This window comes from Malurus melanocephalus, unplaced genomic scaffold, assembly GCF_030028575.1.
Source record: "Malurus melanocephalus ecotype Western Australia unplaced genomic scaffold, MMel_1.1 scaffold_26, whole genome shotgun sequence".
Classification (NCBI taxonomy): domain Eukaryota; kingdom Metazoa; phylum Chordata; class Aves; order Passeriformes; family Maluridae; genus Malurus; species Malurus melanocephalus.
Window position 1 is genome coordinate 691,900 of NW_026623258.1, and position 21,110 is coordinate 713,009.

The 21,110-nt window shown below is 44.8% G+C and overlaps 1 protein-coding gene across 2 annotated transcripts in view; it reads right to left on the bottom strand.

Annotated features, from left to right (window-relative positions):
- The window catches only part of KLHL29 (kelch like family member 29), a 321,222-nt gene that overhangs the window by 30,274 nt on the left and 269,838 nt on the right, over nucleotides 1-21,110 (bottom strand). For both annotated transcript variants that reach the window (XM_057390429.1, XM_057390430.1), the window contains 4 exons: nucleotides 18,741-19,000; nucleotides 6,149-6,347; nucleotides 3,331-3,513; nucleotides 385-565 (listed from right to left, as the gene is read on the bottom strand). In XM_057390429.1, the coding sequence (XP_057246412.1) occupies nucleotides 385-565; nucleotides 3,331-3,513; nucleotides 6,149-6,347; nucleotides 18,741-19,000 (823 nt within the window). The remainder of the gene's footprint in view (nucleotides 1-384; nucleotides 566-3,330; nucleotides 3,514-6,148; nucleotides 6,348-18,740; nucleotides 19,001-21,110) is intronic.

Here is a 21,110-nt window from a genome sequence, read left to right on the forward strand (position 1 = left end):
TGGGGGTTAGAAAAGAAAAAAAGTATTGTTGTGATCCATAACGACTTTCATCAGTACTAAATTCAAAGGGAATTTATTAGTTYATTGTATAACCTGGAAAAATGACCAAAGAAGCTTTATTCCTGTCTTCACTCCCCTGAGCAAACTGAGAACCTGGCAACTTTCCTCTTTGGTTTTGAAACAATGCTTTCCACTGAAGCTTTTAAATGAAATCTAATCCTGCYCACTTTCCTACTTTCTTCACTGTTCTAAGAGCTCATTTTAACACATACAGTCCATTTGATGTGTCCTTTAAAAGGCAAGCAGTCCTTTAGTATAGCATGAAAGAAAAGCTCCAGCAAACAGCATGTGGGGTTTTTTTTTAGTTTCGGGGGGTTTTTTTACCTTTCCACATGGTCAACGTTGCCTGCCACACCGACCCCTCCAATGGTGTAAATTTTCCCATCGTACACCAGACTGTTATGTCGACACCTTGGGACCGTCATGCGGGACACGAGGTTCCAGTTATCGAGCAAGGACATGTAACACCAGACATCAGCCAGCGTGACACCCGACTCCATTCCGCCTGGCACCCACGAGTGAGGGGGGAGAGAAAAGGGGAGAGTTACGTGAGATCCTGCGAGGCCAGCAGCTCTGCACACAGCAATCAAAGCCAGTTACAAAGTAAAAACTCTTCAAATGACATTTGACTAATTAAAATAAATCACCCTCAATACTGAGCATCTGTTGCGATGATGCATATCTGTGTCATTTATTCATGCGCCCCAAAGGCTGGGGTGTTTTTAATAAGATGACATGAAGAAATCAAGATGTCAGACTACGAGGGACACATACATAAGGGGATAGACCCTTCTCAGTGTTCATAAATAACTTCCAGTCTATTAAATTACTGCAGCACTCGCAAGAAGGTGTCRGGAGGCCGAGTCTATCTTGGCTTGCGAGACACAGGCCAGCCTGAAATCCAAAATGCTTAATACAGTGATGGATTGAAGCAGCACATATATGGGCAGAACAAAGTCACTGCAGGCTTAATTTCTAATTTTCAGGGACAAAWTCCTTATTTATTTTCATTTGTGGAWAAAAGACAGAAYCAGCTGTACCATTCCTGTAAAACAGTTCAAGATGATCTTGTGAAATATTTATATTGGTCATTTTTTAACTTCTGCTAGAAGCTTCCAAGGTAGCCACTTAGTGGGTGTCTTACTGTCCCGTTTGAAGCACAGAGGTGAAATGATTTATCTGGGACCACACTAGGAGTCAGTGGTAAAGCCAGGAAAATGAACTAGACACAGTTCCATGGTTTAATGAGAAAACCAGACTTCCTCTTTAGTATTTTGCTCTCTAAACCTACACTATGCTGTGCAGGACCCAGTACTCAGAGCCTGCAGCAGGCCATTCTCACTTCTGTTGGTTCACCTTTCCTTTTTCCTGTGTTTTCTACATTTCAGCAAAGCAGAGTATCAACTGATTCTTTGCTACATTTCAGCTCTCCCTATTGCAGCCACCGAATACCATCCGGTCGCTCATCCAGGTTCAAGAGAAAGAGCTGAAATAAGCTTTGAAATTAGGATTCCAAGCTTTTGTTGCCAGGTATGGCACAGCCTAAAATGGCTGCACATATTGGAAAGGACCTCAGCTAAGAATAACTAAAAGCCAACATCTGACAAAAGCCTCCCCAGAAGACTTTAGCTCCAGCTGCTCTCAAGCATGGGCAAACAAGCATGGGGAAAAAAACATCAAGAAATAATTTCCAATCAATTCTTAGGGTCTCTATGCAGTATTAATGGGATTTAACACCACAGGCAGCAATTTACTGCAGAAAATGCAGTGAGAGAGCTCGGCAAGGGAAAGGCAACAGCTGTAACCCCTTACTGGTACAGATGCCAGGTGCATCTGCGCTCCYTGCTACATCCTCGGATCACACACATCCGCACCTCCCTGCCCAGCCTCCTCTTTTAATCATCCAGCCTCCACTCAGCTGCCATCAGAGCATCCTTGCATTGTCTGGTGGGAATTGCTTTTCCCCCTCCAGCCAAGCAGAGGTACCAACAGACTGCAAAAATCCAGATAGTGTGATGCTCAGGGCACGGTGTTGACAGATTCTTTGGGAGTTAAAGCCTTTTAAGGAGCGTGGTCTCAGTTTCATGAAAACGAAGAAGATTACAGGGCTAGTGACGACTGTCAGAAGAGAGGTTTCAACAAGTACAAAACATGAATGCTCCTGTAAGCAAATACTTTAAGTGTAGGTCACATATTCAGCAGTTCAGTCTGTCTGTCTCAAATTCCATAACCTACCATTTAGATTCAACTACAGCCAGTATTTTAAATTGTGTTTCTATGGCAGTGAGACCTCYTTGCATGCTTGGTGGATGTCAGACCTATTTTCTTCACTTTGCAACTGCAAAATATTGTTGTTGACTGCTCTGAGAGAACGTTAACACCACTGAGACATGGAGAATGATAAAAGCAGGGATGTCCCTCTCTCCCAGCATCACTCCCACTTCTTTATTTTTTTTTCTCCCCAGGAGCAGCTGGGTAAAACTGTGGCAGGTCCTGCTTTGTTTGTCTGCCTGTATTGTAACTTTTCTGCCAGCCCAGTAAATCTGGGCATAAATGGATGGAGAACCGCCTTGCAGAGGAGGAATGGGGGGATACTGGTGGACAAAACATAGGAAATGACCTGGCAATGTGCACTTACAGCCCAGAAAGTCAACTGTATCCTGGGCTGCATCAAAAGCAGGAATGACCAGGAGATGGAGGGGGGTGATTCTCCCTCTCTACTCTGCTCTCATGGGACCCTACATTGARTACTGTGTTCAGCTCTGGGGTCCCCAGCACAAGAAGGACATGGACCTGTGCAACTGAGCCTAGGGACGGGGTATGAAAATGGTCAGAGGCCTGGAGCACCTCTCCCATGCAGACTGAGAGRGTTGGGGCTATTCAGCCTGGAGAAGAAAGGTCTGGGGAGAACCTTGTTGTGACCAACACTTAAAGTGTGTCAACACTTAAAGAGGGCTTATAAGAAAGATGGAAAGGCCTGTAGTGACAGAGTCAGATGTAAGAGCTTTAAACTGAAAGAGAGTCGATTTAGATTGGACATAAGAAATAAATTTACATTGATGATGGTGAGACACTGGCACAGGGTGCCCAGAGAAGCTGTGGATTCCCCAGTCTGGAAGTGCTCAGGCCAGGCTGGATGGGGCTCAGAGCAACATGGTCTTGTGGAAGGTGTCCCTGCCCATGGCAGGGGGATTGGATGAGATGACCTTTGAAGATTCTTTACAACCCAAACCCTTCTGTGGTTCTGTTTTTATGGAATCTGCTGCTTACCTGAGAGATAGATGTTGTCTCCAGCGCTGACCACGCTGAAAAACTCTCGATCATAGAAGGGCAGGCTGGCCAATGGGTACCACTTGTTGTTTTGAGGATTTAAGCAAGTGACTGCTGTTAAAGCACGTTGGTTCATGCCAATCATCTGGCGACCCCCAACTARGACTATTACCTCGGCTACTCCTAGGATTCAAGCAAGAAAAAATAACATTATAAAAAAGTGGCATCTCTCAACTAGGTAGGAACCCATCCAAAAATACTCATCAGTCAGGGAAATGTTAATGTATCGTATATAAATCTGTTTTAGAGTCTGCAATCAAACCACGAAGGGTGAGAAAAAACAGGAATGTGCGTGTAGGGGGAGCAGTGGGTGAGGGATGACACTATGAACACTCTTGGGAGAACTAAGGGGGAAGAATGCCATCTGGGCAAAACTTGGGAAAGAAATARAAAGGCAKTTCCATRTAAAAGATKTCCATTCATTTTAACAGTCTTTGAYTAAGACTTGCAGGTATCAAATTTCTCTTCCATTGAAGAAAACGGGTATTTTGTCAAGGACTGTGATAACTTTGGAGCTTGGTCATYGTCCAGGAAAAGTATGTCTGGAGTTTAAACAAAAGAAAGTCTTCTCATGCTAAAAGCTAATGCCTGGAGAAAGTTTATGGTTATGGATCTTCATCCTGATATTCTTTCTGCATGTTCTCTATTAATGTGTAATTTTCTGGTGGGTGTTTTTTGCTTTTACCAGAGAAAGCAGATTTTCCAGACCTAGATAACATGTGCTCAAGCACAGATCATGGTCTTGGGTCTATCAGGTGCTAGGAAACATGACAGAGATGGCCTCTGCCTTAATACAGTTATTAGCTGAGCTTTATCTGTGCTTGAACAGTCCCCCAAGCCTGTAACACACAAGGTGTCCAACAAGCCAAACTCTGTTCATGCAAAGCTGTTGCAGGCCACATCTCTGAGGTTTTATTCCCACTTCACAGACGCAGCTGAGTCATGTCTGATCTCTGTGTTACTCCAGACTCATTCCCACAGAGATGGTCCACAATGTAACCCTGGGATATTTCCTGGCTCYATCCAAGAGTCAAGTCCTGGGGATGGTTTGGACTTGGCATTCAGCTGAAGTGTTAAAAACTCTTCTGCAGCAATTGGAAACCCCTGTGCCATGTGCTGCCAGGAGAGGTAGGCTCAGAGGCAGGACCAGGAGGCCACAAGCTGGAAGAAATCACCATTTCAGGAGCTGTCTCCTGMCTGGAGCCTTTGCTGTGATGTGTTACAGTTCCCAGCCCAGAGACAAGTGTGCACAGGTGCGGGGCAGGAGTGAGACTGCCAGAGAGAGGGATTAGGAGCAGCGGCGGAGAGAAATTCGTCTGCAGAGTAATGGATTATCGTCACTCTTCATTAGCATTTTCAAAAAAATATATTTGTGTCATTCAAGCAAGGTTACTCTCTTAAAAGTTATTAAGATAAAGTGCTGTACGGTTTTAAATAAATATTTCTCAGTAACAAGAGATCATTATTTTTGCAYCATACCAGAAAATCTAATCACCTGTGCAAGACATAACTTGATTATAATCAATGACCTCGAGAGGGCATGTGACACGCAGCAGCGAGCCCACAAAGGATGTTTAGAGATCCTTTGTGCCTCCATGAATGCCGTTGATATGCAAAATAACATGATTCTATATAATTAGACTCTGACCTAAAAAACTATAATCACCCTCCTTTACCCTGAGAGAATCACTTTTCCCTCATCAACAAGCTTCTGGAAATGGATCACATTACACCTACAATTTTATATACATAAAATAAGCACTTTTCAAAAATCCCTTCAAACATCACACCATTAGTCGTCTTCAATGAAAGACTTTTTAGGGTAGATTGTTATTGAAAGTCCTCTACACTTCGTCCTTCTGAAAGGTGCCTTGATGAGGCAGTCTCCTGAAGCTGCAAATGCYGTGGTTTGATATGCCATCTCCGTGCCACATTAGCATCAGTGGCAGTGACAGAAAGTTTTGTCTGGTTTTCTGTTGTACTTATGGGAGGCAGAAGTACAGGCAGCATGTTAAAACAATTCATCAGACTCCTTCTTGGATGCAGTTTTCCTACATGGTATTTGCACTCTTTGTCAAGTGAATGTTTAGGATGTTTCTCACATCACCATGATATGGGCTTGGCTGGCAAGGTGGGCACTTGGGGTTTTTCCATGCGTTTTTCCAAGACGGAAAAATGGGTGTAAAACTTCTTAAAAAGATTCAGTTCTCCATAGCTGCTTAAAAGGGAAGATGTTATGTGCAATCCATTTGTTCTGGAGGAATTAAAGAGCCTGAACTGGTACTCATCAGTATAAAAATACTATATTTACACCAGCCTCACCATATAAAAATATTATATTTTCATAGGGCTGTGAAAGTGAAGGTGTTTTATGAATATTAGTCAGATCCTCCCCACAAGAGGCTTCACAGCAAAGAATCAAATTATTCACCTATTTCTGCAGCTAGAGAAACTGAGACACAGAGGGCAAGGGGCTCACTTTCAGGACAGCAGAGGAACGTTACAGTCTCTGCCAAAGATAATAACTCTTTAAATCCTGCTTCAGGAGCACACATCTAAACACCCATGTCAACCCACTGGGAGAGGATCCTAAATACCTGAGGAAAATAACAATGGAAAATTGAGCTTGAAATACCACCCGMTTCTGGGAAAGAGATAAGAGGAGCCAAGGTCTGTACCCAACCTCAGGGCATATCTTGGCCAAGCCCAGGGAATGTGGAACCAGGGACTGGTGGTGTTGAAGGATGTTTTGCTTTACCTGCAGAGAGCCTGGGCCGGGTCCTTGGCGTCTGCATCTCCTGGCGGGCGTGGGGCAGCATGTGATAACGTTTGGCTTCGTTCACCAGATCCCGGCAAGCCTCCGAAGACTTTATCAACTCCTCATTGTCAACAACRTTGAGCAGATAGCTGGGATGGATGAAGGGGAGCCGCACCACTGCCAGCAGCTCCGCAGCGTACTGTGAGGGGGGAGAAATAATAACACATGCAGCCTTCGTGTCAGAGTTCAGCCACTTGSCATCTCCACCTCCTTCCCTGTAAACCATGCCCTGTCATCCAGTCTGGAAAGACACTTGTCATGGATGCTGCATACAAGCCCTGCCTAGAGAATGGGTGGGACAGAGACAATGCAGCCCTCAAAGCTCCTTGGCCCCAGCTGGGTTTGGTGCCAGAGACTAAAAATGATCTTCAAAAGGTGGCAACTCCTGTTATATAGTACTACATGGAGGAATTTTTGGAAATTAAAGCTTATTCTGAACGCAAGTTGAATATAATACCTTGTGCAGTGAAGACATGGTGTAAGCATTTGAGTTATCTGAATTAACCTTGAAATGTGAGTATGGTTGTTGCRCTGCAATAAAACCTCAAATCAAAACCTCTTTTCTGGCACTATAAATGTGAAACGGAAGTCAGTAAACAGAGTGGATTTCATTAACAACTGTGGTAGAGCCTGAATGATATAAACCAATTTGCTAAAAATCTTCCAATTAGTAGAATTTATTTGTTGGTGAAGCAAATTATGTAGCTCTAGCTTTTAGGGAAGTCTGACTCCAGAGGGTGCTATAGAAATACTGACAGTAAGTTTCATCTTCTAAACAAATACATTAAACCTCAGAGGGTAAAGGACACCTGAGCAAATGAAGCTGTCTGTCACCAAACACGGCTTAAAGGAGAACAAAACCCCATGAGAGAAAACTGMAATCGAAAAAGCAGGAGTCCATCCCTAGATTATTCTTTTTATATATAGTTCGGTATATCACAACCCTGCACAAGAATACAGTGAAAAGCAGAGCAATGGGAAAACACAGAGCTCCAGAAGCAAGGCACACAAACAGGATGCAAACTAAGGGTGAGCAGCAAGAAAAGATAATCATCTGTTGCAATAAATATTCATACAGCRGCAGCATCCAAAGAACCCAACTGGGATTGAGGCCAGGATGCAAATAAATATTCCTGAGGTCCGTGCGACTGGTCCCAAGAAACACTGGGCGCCAGCAGCATCTGCTGGCCTGCAGATGCCTCTGGTCTTCCAGAAGCCACTTGGCTCTTATTTTCCTTTTCAGCAGCGTGTCTGTCCCTGCAGTACATGAGAGCCAAGTCACAGCAGGAGCAGAAGCAGGGATGGGAATGAAGCAGGGGCATAAGGAGAAGGGAGGGCAGGGATATGGCCTGAACTGGGTAATGGGCTGGCCAAGCAGGTGCAGGATGCAGCACCTGCRAGCACTTCCAGGGCTTCCCTTCTTCCCACCCAAAATGAAGGAGCAGGCTTAATTTAGAAGGAAAACAAAGGACATCTCCAAATTCACACAGCTCTCCTGCTGGAGAYCCACATCAGCCTGATGCAAGCTTTGTCGAAGCAAAAATGCAATGGTCTGTAGGGAGCTGAGCCCCACAGGTGCCTGCAGATCCATGGCCTCAAGGAGATGAAGGCTCTCAGGCTGACTTTCAGTCTCCTGCTTATGAGCTCTCCTCAAAACTGGAGCTRGCAATTCTGGTTACAGCCTGAAGAGTTGAAGCCTGGCCACCCTGCAGTTGTTTGGGGATAAAAAAGTTGTTTGGTGACGCAAAAAGGATGGAAAAGTGACAGTGCATCTCTTCTGGGAGAAAGACACCCCTGTGAGCAGTAAGTTTCTAACTCCTCACTATTACCTCTGGYATGGCACAGGGCTGAGTAGGGATTGAGATCCCTTAATCAGCCTCAAAACATAAAAGAACACTCCTCCATTGCTGAAATCCATTTCTGAGGCGCTTTCTAGGAGGTACAACGGCTGCTCCTTCCCTGGAGCCACAAACGTCAGGCACTTGGCTGCAGATGTCTTAATGTCATTACCTCGTAAGAGAGGGAGCAGTGGACATATGGCAGTGGGTGGTAAAGCTCTGACTTCAGGAAGTGCTTTTTTAAAGAAGGTTGGAGGCGTTTAACCTTACAYGGGAGCCAAGAGGAAACGTGGCATCGGGACAGGGGAATAATGCTGAGAAAGGGTACAGCAGGGATGAGTGAGACAATCCTACAGGGGAGGTTAATTCCCCCTACAGACTGCTCAGGAAGCAGCAAAAGTCACTAAAGGGCAGTTTAAATAAAGTTGGAAAATATATGGGGTACACAGAGGAGCCAGCAGCTTCCCTTGGTGGGGTGGGACATGCCAGAGCTGCCCTTGGCACTCCCGAGGCTGCTTGGCACTGGCAGCAGCCACCACCCAGAGCAGTGCCAGACAACAACACCAGCAGCTGTGCCACTGAACAGGGACATGGGGCTCCACAGGCACCACCAAAGCTGACTGTGAGTTAGCCTTGGGAGAAGAACCCCTTTCTGTCAGGGTTGGGACAATTCCCACAGGCCCAGTGGAGCTGCTGCCTCCATTTCCCACCTTTCCCCAAATAAATGGGGCAGCACTGCTGCCTGAGCRCAGCGAGCTCTCCCTCTCGCTCGCCCACCTTACTTTAATTAGATCAGTGAGAAAATGTGATTCTGTTTCTCTCCTGGATCCCCCCCTCCTTTCTCTGCTCTTTTGTCTGAGCTCGTAGCTTATTTTGAAGGGGAATAATAATTAGAACATGTTGCTCCCTTTCATCAGCTTGAAAGTTGATGTCACATATCAAAACCGATGTCACTTTTCACTCTTATTCTTCCCTTTGCTCACACAGCTACAGAAAGCTGGCTCTGTGTGTGTGTGTGTGTGCACGACCACACGCAGTCACGACTCGGGCTCGGCGCTGAGAGCATTAAGGGTACATAGAATTGCAGTGTTTTTCACCAAGGGATTTGAGGAGTATGAACCATGGCAGCGTCTCCACAAGACAGGAGAAGCTTTTATAAAGCAACCTCTTTTCGCACCAGCTCTTTTAAGCACTATAGTCAAGGGTGAATCTCATTTAGCCTCACTGATTTAAGAAWATTCAAGTGATTTAGGCAATCAGCAGCCTTTTTCTTTTGGATTCTCCCTCATGAAGACTTCCCAGCTCCGTTAGCTATGATTGTACTAAATATCCTGTTACTATTATCCTTTTCATTTAAGACTGGAATAAGCACCATAAAGCATTTCAACCTCCTTACCATCTGTTATTTGCTCTCCATTCTCTCTTGTCTTTCCGTTGTGCCTTAYACAGCTCTGAAACATCTCCTGCCCYWACTGACGTTACCACTTATCACWAAAGCAGCAGAATAATGCACAGGGCACCTTGCCAAATTCATCCACCTGGAGTCCCTGGAGTTGTGTTTTACCCCTGTAACCCTGGGGATGTTTTCTTCTCCCTGCTTGGCTGCAGGCRCTGGCTGGACAAGCAGAAATATTTCTCAGGTCTTTGTTGGGAATCACTTATGACTACTCTACTGCCTGCATCACATGCCAGGGGGAAGGAGAGAATATTAATGTCCCTTCTGGGCCTAAAATTAGGAGTWACCAGCTCATGAACATGGGAGACCATGCCTCAGGCTCCTTGAGAATGGACACCATTATGCAAAAATTAAATGAATTTATTGTTTAAAATGCTAGGAAAGTTTCTGAACACCATCAGGACTGTTTGTTTCAGATGATGTGAATCTCAGCATAGCTCTGTTGGGTGAAGGGAGCTGGACAGGTTTTGCACCAGCAGAAGATCTCATCCATAAACTCCTTGCTGAGTGGTGATGCTGCTGGACACCCCATGCATGGCCTGGGTGATTCTGCAGGAGYCYRGGCACTGCTGCAACATGAGCAAAGYCTTTTTRGASAGTCACTGGGGGCACAGCAGAGCAGAGAATTCTGAGAGATGCTATCTGTCCTGCTTCAAGGGACTCGTTTCACTGATACTGATTTCAGTGGCTGAACAGAAAGCAGGATCTTACACCAGCCTGCAATCACAGGTGTATTTCACATAAAACGGGGAGAGAGAAATCTTAAGACATCTTATCTTTACCTAATTACCTAAACATTTCTGGGGAGAGATTCAGCTCTAGATTAAGACACCTAAATGGGTTCATACAAGCCAGATGTGTAAACTCCACCATGCCTCAGACCATGGCACACTGAGATGTCTACAACCACATCAATCCAAATTTGAGGGCCCTTAATTCTACCCTCTGGTGGGAATTTTTGTGTCCATTTGTCCTGGGTGCTGTGCTCAGAAGGTTGTGATGCTGCTATGAGRAAGCCTGAGTGTCATCATTGGATCAGTATTGACTCAGAGCATTATGTGACCAACATGAYCATGAGCTGTATCTTGAAGCTGACCCTTCCAAGCCTTTCCCTAATAATCCATTCACACACAAGTTACTCCCATTTCATTAGGCAGGTCAGTGCTTTAGCAAAYGAGACTACAAAACCCTCTAATGCTTTTTTCATTCCTGACTGGTAGTTTGAGTGAGAACATTTACTTTGCTAAACTTCTGATGACATTTCTTCTCCTACTGATTACATCAGTATTATGAACGCTTGCTTGCAAGTGGGCTTTGTTCTGGCATCTTCACAGTCTCAGTTACAAAACCCACTTCACTATCACATTAAAAATAATCTTTTTATTCTCAAATCTCTAATCCAGTAAAATCCTCACAAGTATTCTCCAAAAGGACTCTCACTGTACTCCTGCACAGTCTTGGGTCACAACAGTATACAGTTAGGTTTTAAAGGATGTATGTCTACTTCTACAGAGTCATATTTCCTGCTCCTTAAATGCTCCACTGGAAAGCTATCAAGATTTTTAACATTTTTGAAGTAATGCCCAAAGAGGTCAAAATAATGTTTCCCTTATGCCTTATAATTCATCTGTCTCTCTAGTTTACTGTTCTCCCTACAAAGGCCCCTTTGTATATTCTGCCTAAAGAAACAGRCTTCAGCTAGAAATACAAATACAGAAGGTAGATTACCCACATTAYGATAGAGTTTTGCTCCAATGAACTGCTGTTTCAGCCCTTTATGCATAATTGCAATAGTTTTCAAAACATTATGAAGTAGGAATATATTTGATTAATCTGAGAGCCTTGAAGGAGATTTATATTGCCTCCTGTGAACCCTGGGTTCAGACTCGTCTCATGACACAGTCCTCGTGTGAGGGCAAGAACCTCCTTGGACAGAGGAAGCCATCAGGGGCAGATCTGAAGAGAAACCCCACTGCATCAGACTCCTTCAAATGAGAACATGCTAATTAAACCCCCCTGGCTGTGAGCAGGTGACAAACTGCCCCGTGCCCGGTGCTGACGGTGATGACCGGAGACGCGGAGTGCTGGCTGCGCACACTGACACGCTGGAGAGGGGACATGAGTGCTCCCTCCCTCCCACCATCTCCAGCCCAAACCAGGCTTACCCCACAGCTTAACCCACCTGATATTCAAAATATTGCCAGCCCTGAGTTTCCAAATGCCAGCCCAGCAGGGAGCWGGCTGGTTTGGGAAAGCCAAAGCTGTTGGTATTCTGCTTTGCTGTTCTCAGGAATAAGCCTTTTTTGGCTAGGTTTTCYCAGTGCTGCCCTGCTACTTGGTAATGAGGGGATATATCTGTCTGATATATCTAACCCCTGGGTATTACAAAGGCACACTGTGCTTCCAGTAAACTCCTGCACATTCCTACACCCAAGGTCATACCCAAGCCCAACCAAGCTTTGTGCTGCACTTGGAGTACCTACTAATGACTGACACTGACTTCTTGGAATTGTAATGCTGCCTTCAGATTAAACTCAAATGCTTAGTAGCATGTCAGCCGACAGCCTCCTAATATCATGAGATAAACATGTGGCAGAAAATCTGGTTTGCAGGCACTGGGTTCAGCTGGTGGCTCGATGGCAGGATGCCACACGCATAAATCTCATGCCCAGCAAGAAGGAAAGAGCAGCCCCTCTGTCTTCCTGCAATCAGGTTTCAACGTGACATCTTTATGGCAGCACAGCTGACTAAACACTGTAATGTCACCAGCGAGCGGCTGTCCTGCTCTCCGAGCTGTTTGCAAAGCAGCTCTCGGGTTGGTGTTTCCAGCAGTAATATGATGAGAGGCTTTTAAATGTGCAGGGAGATAAATCATTGATCCATCATACTTGGAATTTGCCTGATACCAAGGATTTAAAAAAGCCTCACTCTTACCATGCATTCTCTAGCTTGCTGACTAAACCCTGTGAAATAATCCCTCGAAGTTCCCCCAAAGGGTATCAGGAATAACACCAGTGGTGTTTCTTTTGCTTATGGRCAGTCACCTATTCAAACACAGCACACAGATGCACCTCAAAATCACACTGCCAGCAACAGAACAGCTGCAGCTTCTCAGGTGCTTCACAGAACCAAGTGAATTCCTCATACCTCCATCCCTACAGCTGGCAAATGAATCCATGCACAGTAACTCTGCAAAATGCTTCTTGCCTGTAATATAAAATGCTTTTGTTTCTGGAGGTCAGTCCTGAGTGCTGGGGCCATGTGAAGCACAAGGCAAGGCAAGGGAGCACTTGTGAGGAGCTGATTGTGGATGTGGGTCTTTGTAAGGCTGTTGCTTCAGCAACAGCCAAGAAAGATTCTGTAAAAAACATGAAAATGTGTTGGAAAAGCCACAAATGAAGAGACTGAGCAGACTGAGAGACAAGGGAGCTCCTCAAACCAATTAACACTTCAGAGAAATAATTCTGTAGATTTTCTGTCAAGGGTATCCCTTTAAAAAAACTTAAAAGTTTAGCAGAGAGGGAATTTCAGAAACTGCTAATGTCACCTGCATTCTCTTTTTATTTAATGCAGTTTCTTCCTTCAMTATATAGCTAAGGGCATGTTCCTGCACTGATTCCATTCCTGCTGCTGCCTTTTCTTCTCCCTCTGTAAGCCCGTATGGGAGCTGAGTGTCTGCAAAAGCTTCATTCAAATTGGAGCTCTTTGAGCAGCCCATCCCCGGGAAATCACAGGGGTTACCGCTCATCCCATGCGTTTTTCACTTTCAGAGAAATTGAAGCTTCTTGTACTTTCATTATGGCATCTTTCTGCATTTGTCTGCTCTTCCCACAAATGGATTTCAAAGCACCAGGGTAGTGTGGGCTTTTCAAAGAAGCCTAATTGAACTGTTAGAGAGTGTTAGTGCCTAATTCACTTAGGCTCCCTTGGAAGCATCCTTTTTCATATTTATTCCAACACTCTTTCCTGAAACTTAATGCCCTTGAGTACATTGATTGATCAATTAATTTCTTATTATGATGAACTAAGTAATTTGTACATGCTGGTATTGGGTATCAGCTTCTATCATTACCTCCCTGTCATTGCAGAGTGGAGTTGGAATTGTCATTGTTACCTGTCAGATTCTCCATTTTCCTGAAGCAAACTGCTCTTCTGCATGGAAGCTCTTTAAAATGTGCCTGGGAAATAAGGGATCTTCCATCTGCTCTCKCACAGTTACCAACCCTTTCTCCTCTGAAGTGTCTTGCCTTCGAACTGCCACTCTCTGTCACTGCCAAAATATAGCTCATGGGCATTTGTAGCTTTTTTGACATAAATCCTCTACTCCTTCTCTCTGACTCTCTTCCTTACCCTCACTGACAGACACAGGGCTTACAGGTGGGCTTTGTGTTTGCTTACTGTTAGACTAATTTGCTTAGTGTTAGACTAATTTGCTTAGTGTTAGACTAATTTGCCAAGTCTCAGATTCATCCCAGTGGTCCTTACTGCTGTTATTCCCATGCATCCTTCCAGGCAACTCCCCTCCTTGGGGCTTCAAACACTCGTAGACATTTATCCCTCTTTAGCTGTCATTAGGCCAAGTCATGCATATTCACATCTTTTAATCTTTTTTTTTTCCTCACATCAGTTCCTTCAGTCTTTTAATCATTTGTGTTGCTCTTCTCTAAATTACCTCAAATTTGTCTACGCATCTCTGGTTCTCAGACACCATGAAGATGCTGTTTAGATAAATCTGCCTCTGAGGACACAGGCTCATAGAAAGCTTGTTAATGCCTTTATGGTGGAGACATTTTGTACTGCTGCTGGACACCATGATTTTAAAGGTTTGGAAAAAGGGCACATGATTACATCCTTGCAGAGTGCAACAAAAGGTGACTGTCATTCAGCTGAGCCTCTTGTCCATCACTCATTACTGCAGTATCTGCCTCCCTTCTAGCACTTCTGTGGGYATCTCATTGAAATGTTTGCCCTCTCCTCATATCTTGTCCCTCCTCAAGGTGAGAGGGAAGATTCATGCAAGGGGGATTCTGGTTTTCCCAGGCTTTGTGTCATTAATGAACATGGTGCTATGGTTTTTTTATATCAGAGAAAACAGACACAACTTTGGGCTTGCAAGAGAAAGTGGGAAACTTTCCAATGAGCTTTGGTATGTCTCTGCTTTGGACAGGCAGCAAATTGCTACACATCCWGCAACTTCCCATCTTTCCCATCCATGTGGATGCTGGGCATGACTGCAGCTCTGAGCAGCTTTGGCAGTYGTCAGGAGCTGTGGACAATGTGGCTCATTATCCACTGGATCCTCCCAACAGCCACATGGGAGGCATCACTTCCYTCCAGCTTATCGAGTAAGAAATGGGGGCAAAAAGGTGAAACAACCTGCCCAAGGCCATGCAGAGAGCTGGGGGATGTGCTCAGGTGAAGCTGTGGGGCCTGGCAGAAATCTTTCCTTGTTCAGGCAGCTCAGACCATGCTGGTTTCAGACAGCAYACCCTCCATTATACAATATATTTTTTGCATGAGTTCACTGGAGCTGTAATAAGCTTATCAAGGGGATAACTGTTAGGATAAACCCTACAATCTCATCCATCAGTCAGGAACAGAAATAAACAGAAAAAAGGAGTCGATTCAGCCTTCCCAGATGTGTCAGTCAGATGCARGCTCTGTGCTCAGTGACAGCCATCAGGACTCCTACAACCAGTGCTCTGTGTCCACTGGCATAGGAAATTGCCTGCTAATCCTGACCTCACCTCCCAGGCTGCTCCTTCTGGTCAGACCAGYTTTAAACTGCACTACCAGCAGCACTAAACCAGCTTCACAAACGTTACCATATGAGCCAGGCTCTGCTCCAATGCACTGCGGGGTATAATTATTTACCAAATCCTGGTTTAACATGTCACTCTCTGAACTGCCTCTTTGTCTTATGCAGATGATCAGCAGCCCTTAAATCGCTGCTGTTCTCTCTTTGTAACGAGGCTCAGGTGCTGCCTTTTGTAATGCCACAGAGCCCTTTTATGAGCACTGYTCATATGAGCACAATGTGCACAATTAAATATCAGTCAGAGCGCAGCTTTTCAACTTGCCTTGCAAGAAAATCCCGCTTCCTTCCCTGTCACTGCCCTCCAGCCTGGTGGGGAAAGAATTAACAAAAGCAGAAGCAGTCAGACACCTGAAGAAAAGCTTTTAGAAAGGCAGAGAAGAGCAGGTAGACAGCAAACAACGKCCTTCCAGGAGCACGGCAGGCTCCACTGAAAATCTCCTTCCCAGAGGCTTTCAGCAGGGGATCGGGCAGGAGGGGAGGCAGTGATGGATAAGTTGTTGTAAGAGCACGGCATGAGGCTGCGGTGGGGGAGCACAAGTGGTGAGATTTACTGTCCCCRGGCTCTGCAGAGTGACACAAAGCCATTAGAGCACCAGGAGCTCTGGAGGGCTGCAGCTGCCCTGGGGCAGAGGGTGCTGATTCAGAGAGAAGCCCCTCTGCGGGGATCTCTGCTGAGAGAGCCCCTGCCAGGCTGTGCCAGGGAAGATGGACATGCAGGTGAGATGAGGARCACAGACCTCTCCCTGTTTGTGTCAGACCTCTGCCTTTGGGAGAATCAGCAATGCAGGGCTCAGACGAAGCTGCCAAAGAGGCTTTTTAGTCACCTGAACTTCCAGGTAAGGGGAGATGGGGAGATAAGAAAGTGGGAGCTCTGGAAGTCCATGCTCTGAAGGATTTGATTGCCTTCACTACTTTTGAAAGAGAGAAATAAAACCAGGGTCACCTGAGGAGTGCAGCAGAGCTGGAGTGATGYCTTGGGACTGCTGCAGCTCATGGCATCTGTCAGCCCTCCCAGGAGACCCCAACAGTCCTGGTGTCCTCCACCCCAAAGTGTCTAAAGACAGCTCATAGAATCCATCTCCAAAATGTGAATAAAATAAAAACATCCCTGTACAGCTCCTGCAGGAAGGTTCAGCCTGTGTTCAATATTGCCACAGTTGCTCAGTTCTCCAAAGCTCTGGGCAGCCTGTGCAACTCACAGGAGCTTGGGCAGTTCCTGGCATGGTGGGCCATGCTGCATACCATGCACAAATTTTTACTCATCATCATTTTCATTAGAAATAAATGAGATTATTTAGGTCTATCTTCCTTCCTATACACCATGGAAGCTATTTGTTCCCAGGCTCTGAAAATGCAGAAGTCATTATTGTAAACATGGTACTTTTCAGGGTAAGGGTGAGCTCCTACTTTTAAAAAATAAGTACCTATTTAACTAAGAGCTTTATAATAGATCAAGCAGTGCACAGAGCACTAAGAAAAGTGAGAGCTACTATTTAAATAAACTAGCTTAGTGGTAGGTTTGAGCAGGAAAATAGTTTCTTCTTGGTATCTTTAGTAGTAATTTATTCAAAACCCTTATCTCTGGATAAATACAAATTAAAAATTAAAAGCTCTTGTAAAGTAATGCATGAAACCAAAGCAMCACAGAGAAATTTGGAGAAGCAGATAAAACTGCCATCATAAACTACAAAAGCACTGCAGAACCGGGACAGAGGGGAAGGAAACTTGGGAATGAAAACACCCAGGAAAGCAACTCAACTGCAACGTGAAAGGAAGAGAGGAGAGGATGGCGATGGTGGCAGCAAGAAAAACCACCACTTAAAAAAACAAATTCCCAACATTGCCTCAGCAGGATGCAGAAGGAAATATTTAAAACCGCAGTTTYGAGAACATAACCCAGAGTGTCTGGTGAGTGACACCTTCTGTTGGCAGCAGGCAAACAGGCTGCTGCTGCAGGGTTCCCAAACTCCGGCCCCTGGGAACAGTCCCTGAGGTCACATTAAGTTCAGAGTGGCACAGAGCCATCAAACTTGAGGCACTCAGGGAAACACTCTGCAAAACAGCATGTTTTCCATGGCCAGTGAGAGCCAGAAAGGGGTGCATTTCAGGAAATTCACGATACTGTGTGAATGTTTTAGGCAATAATAACATTGGACAATGATAAAAGGCACTGCTGGCACATGGTGGAGGTGGTCAGAGTGTGGGGTGGGTCCCCAGCACGGGGTTGTTCTGCTGAGCTCATCTCCTGGGCACACAGGGCACGAGCACAGCCCCAGGCTCTGGCAGGGAGCAGGGGCTCAGCTGGTGCAGCAGCACAGGCAGCAAAGTTTGGCMTGGCATGCAGAACCCCACTGCCCTTGATGCCCTTATCCAGCAGCCTGGGGACAGCAGGAATTCCTATTTCTCCCACTTTACTGGGGAGGTGTGGATGTGCAGCTGCTCTGGATCACATCCAATGACACACTGAACACCCCACTGCACATTTAGGTGCTYGAATTCCCATTTCAGTCAAAAAGGTGCAGACTGTCACAATGTGGGATGGCATTGCCAACATGGCCAAGTGTCTCCCTGAGATCCAGTCTGGTCCATAAGCAACTGTCCACCTTAAAACAGCCAAAACTGTGACTGGGTGTCAACAGAAACAACTCTGGCCTCCAAAGAGGGGGACAGAGGAAAAGAACCCCCTTTATGGGGTTTGTGCGGAGAACTGGCCTCCAAATTGAGAGGTTTGGGATTCAGACCATAGAGTGGACTCAAGGCAAGTAGCAGGTTTTTARGTATCACCAGGGACCACTTCTGGTCCCAAGGACAATCACCAGCCTCCAAACAGTCATTGCTTCTAGCATTATCTGGAGACAGTGCCAGGCAAGGTTACAGACTCGGTCTCCTTAGGGAAGAGCAAACTGCATAGCTCATATGATTGAGGAAAGGCTAACTCTAATAAATATACAAAACCCAAGGGATTATCTAAGCAGCCAATAAAGATACTGAATCTTTATTTTATGAACTGGAGTTATACTCATTCAGTATGTGGCATCAAAAGAAATACAGATTTTCTGACAGATTTTTTATTTCCTGCTGTTAGTAAAATGCATCCCCTTAAAGCAGCATCTCACACAACTGTAATTCTTCCCAATTTATCTCTGACTGAGCCTGCAGTCAACAACTGTAGGCCCCAGCTTTGTACCAYGAATGTCACAAATGAGATTTTCATTGTAAATGATCAGATATAGGGATCAGATTTGGAAATTACATACATTTTGTGCATAGCCTGCATTCCCTTTGTCTTTTTTTTTTACCTGAACTGCCCATCCCATCTCCCACACACCCGTATGTTTAAAATTGCATGGAAATGGTTTCTATTCTAAAAGAGACATTCATGGGAACAGAGCAGAATGAGGCTGCTGAGATTATTTTTACCTGAGCTCTGATTGCAGCGTCCTTCTTAATCCACTTTATCACTGTTTCATACACCAGCTCCTCCGCTTTGGTGTTCAGGCTGTCATTGGACATGTAGGAAATGAAGTCGTCTTTTGAGATATTAAGGATCTCTTCTTGGTTTGCCACCTCTGGGAAGATTTGCAGGGCATAAGCTTTGGCCATGTTGTATAGTTCAGTGCACTGCATGGCTTCAGCCATGGCTAATATTCCTAAACAGTTGCTAGCAGTCAGCTGTTTTTCTAAAATGAGCAGAAAAACAAAACCAAAAAGGCAAGTGAGAATTACTAAAAGCAAGATTCACATTTGTTCTGAGATCATGAGAAAAATAAGTGTCACAGACAAACCTCCAATCMTAATTAATTTCAGGGAGTTAACCAGAAGCAGCACCCTGGGTTAATTTAGAAATGGGGTTTAAAATACAAAAATCAAAGTCTGCCTTAACAAGTGAATTGGGGATGGGGAGAGAAATGCACTTTCTGAGTTGGCTTTTTGTGTAAGCCTCCACAAAGCACTGGGGAAACCTACTGACATAACAGTATCTGGGGCTTCCCAAGGGATGGGAACCCAGCCAAGAGACTGCTGCTGCTCCTACCGCCTACAATGTTGCTTTAAGGAGCAGCAAAGATGTAAACGCCAGTGCAGACACTTAAGAATAAATGCAAACAGCACTAAGGACATTTCTGAGAATGCTGCAGTCACTTTATGATAATTTTTGCCCTGTTCAGCTGCTAAGCTACTTCAAATAAAAAAAAAGTCCTCCCCCCTCTTTTTTTTTTCTTTCAAAGGAACTTTGTTGCTGCTGAATGTGATGACATCCCTTATGCAAAACACAGATTATACTAACGCCTTCTGTTAAACGTTGTGTAGTGGGTTTCAAAGAAAATCATGCACAGAGGAGACAGCATTATCTCCTTCCCAGCAAACAGAAGCAGCAGCACAGTGTGTAGCTTTGTGTTAGAAGTGTGCTACACCATACATTTGACTGTACTTTTTTCYTTTCCAGCTATTCTGAAGAAAAACCCACCAATTTTAGACATTCATAAGAGGAACGCTCAGATTCTTCGCAGCTTTTGTTAACCAAGCCGCTACTAATAAGCAGAATATATTCTTTTAAGATATAGAACTGAAAAAAAAAAATATAATAAGAGATGGACTGCAATAGATCACAAAGGCATGGGTACCATGCCTCCTGTGCTGTCAGAGAAGTCCATAACTTTTAGCAGTGTCATATCCTAGTGCACTATGGCAGAGCACTGGACAGGAATGTGCAATAGCCCTGTATCTCTTCAAACAAAACTCTCATCAGATTGCTTCTGCTGGAAATGCTCAGGGATTCTTCCCTACACCCAGCTTCTGCCTTCATCAGATTGAAAGCCAGCACACTATCTATACGTGGCTTTTAATAAAATGGGATTATGAACCAACATTTTCTATTTTTTTTTAAACCTGACATGAGATTAGGAGTTTTGTGGGTTTGTTTTGCTTYCTTCCCCTCCCAACTCTTCTTATTTTCTTTTACAGATCCAGCAGTCTCAAAACTAGGTTATCTCATTTTGCATCAGTTGATTGTACTGACTCCAAGGAGCCCATTTCCTCAAGCTGACTGCAGCTGCAGCACTGTTTGCTGTCAGAAGATTTTGTCACTCAAAGACTACCCAGAGACAGGTTGTAAACTGATAGCTATGAAGCCCAAAGCTACCATTTTTTTCTAAAAAAGAAAAGCCCAAAGCTACCATTTTTTTCTAAAAAAGAAAAAAAGGAAAAGGAAAAAAAAAAAAACCCACCAAAAAAACCCCAAAAGACCAAAAGCTTCTTCCAGGTTCCTTGCTTCTTTCTGCTGGCAGAGTTTCATGGTGTACATACAGCTGGGGGTAAAATAAYCATCTAACAGAGCCCAAAACTCTCATCATCTCTTGGCAAACWCTCAAGTCAAAAGCCAATCTGACACTGTTCCACATTATCCTCACAGGGTTAATAATGAAAGTAATAATCAGTTTTGACTCATTAAGCAGCACACGATGGTAAAGACTTCCAAGAATCTTTGCCTTCAAGGGCCTAGGTTTCCCTCTCTCAGGAGAGAACCCCACACCATTTCCAGCTGAGCCTGTGGTGTGGGGCAGAAAAAACACTGCTCACAACAGATTTCTTCAGATCTGGAAGGGTTTCTCCACCACTAACAATGCTGGGTGACTGATGCAGCCTGGTACACCGGCCCAAGCAGGGCCATGTTGGCCCTTGCAGCTTTACTCCTTTCTCTTCCCTGAGAAACCCCTTGGTGGCAGATTCCAGATGTTGTCCCTGTCTGGTTTAGGAATTATTGTGAAGCTGTGGGGAGAGGGGTCCCAGGGA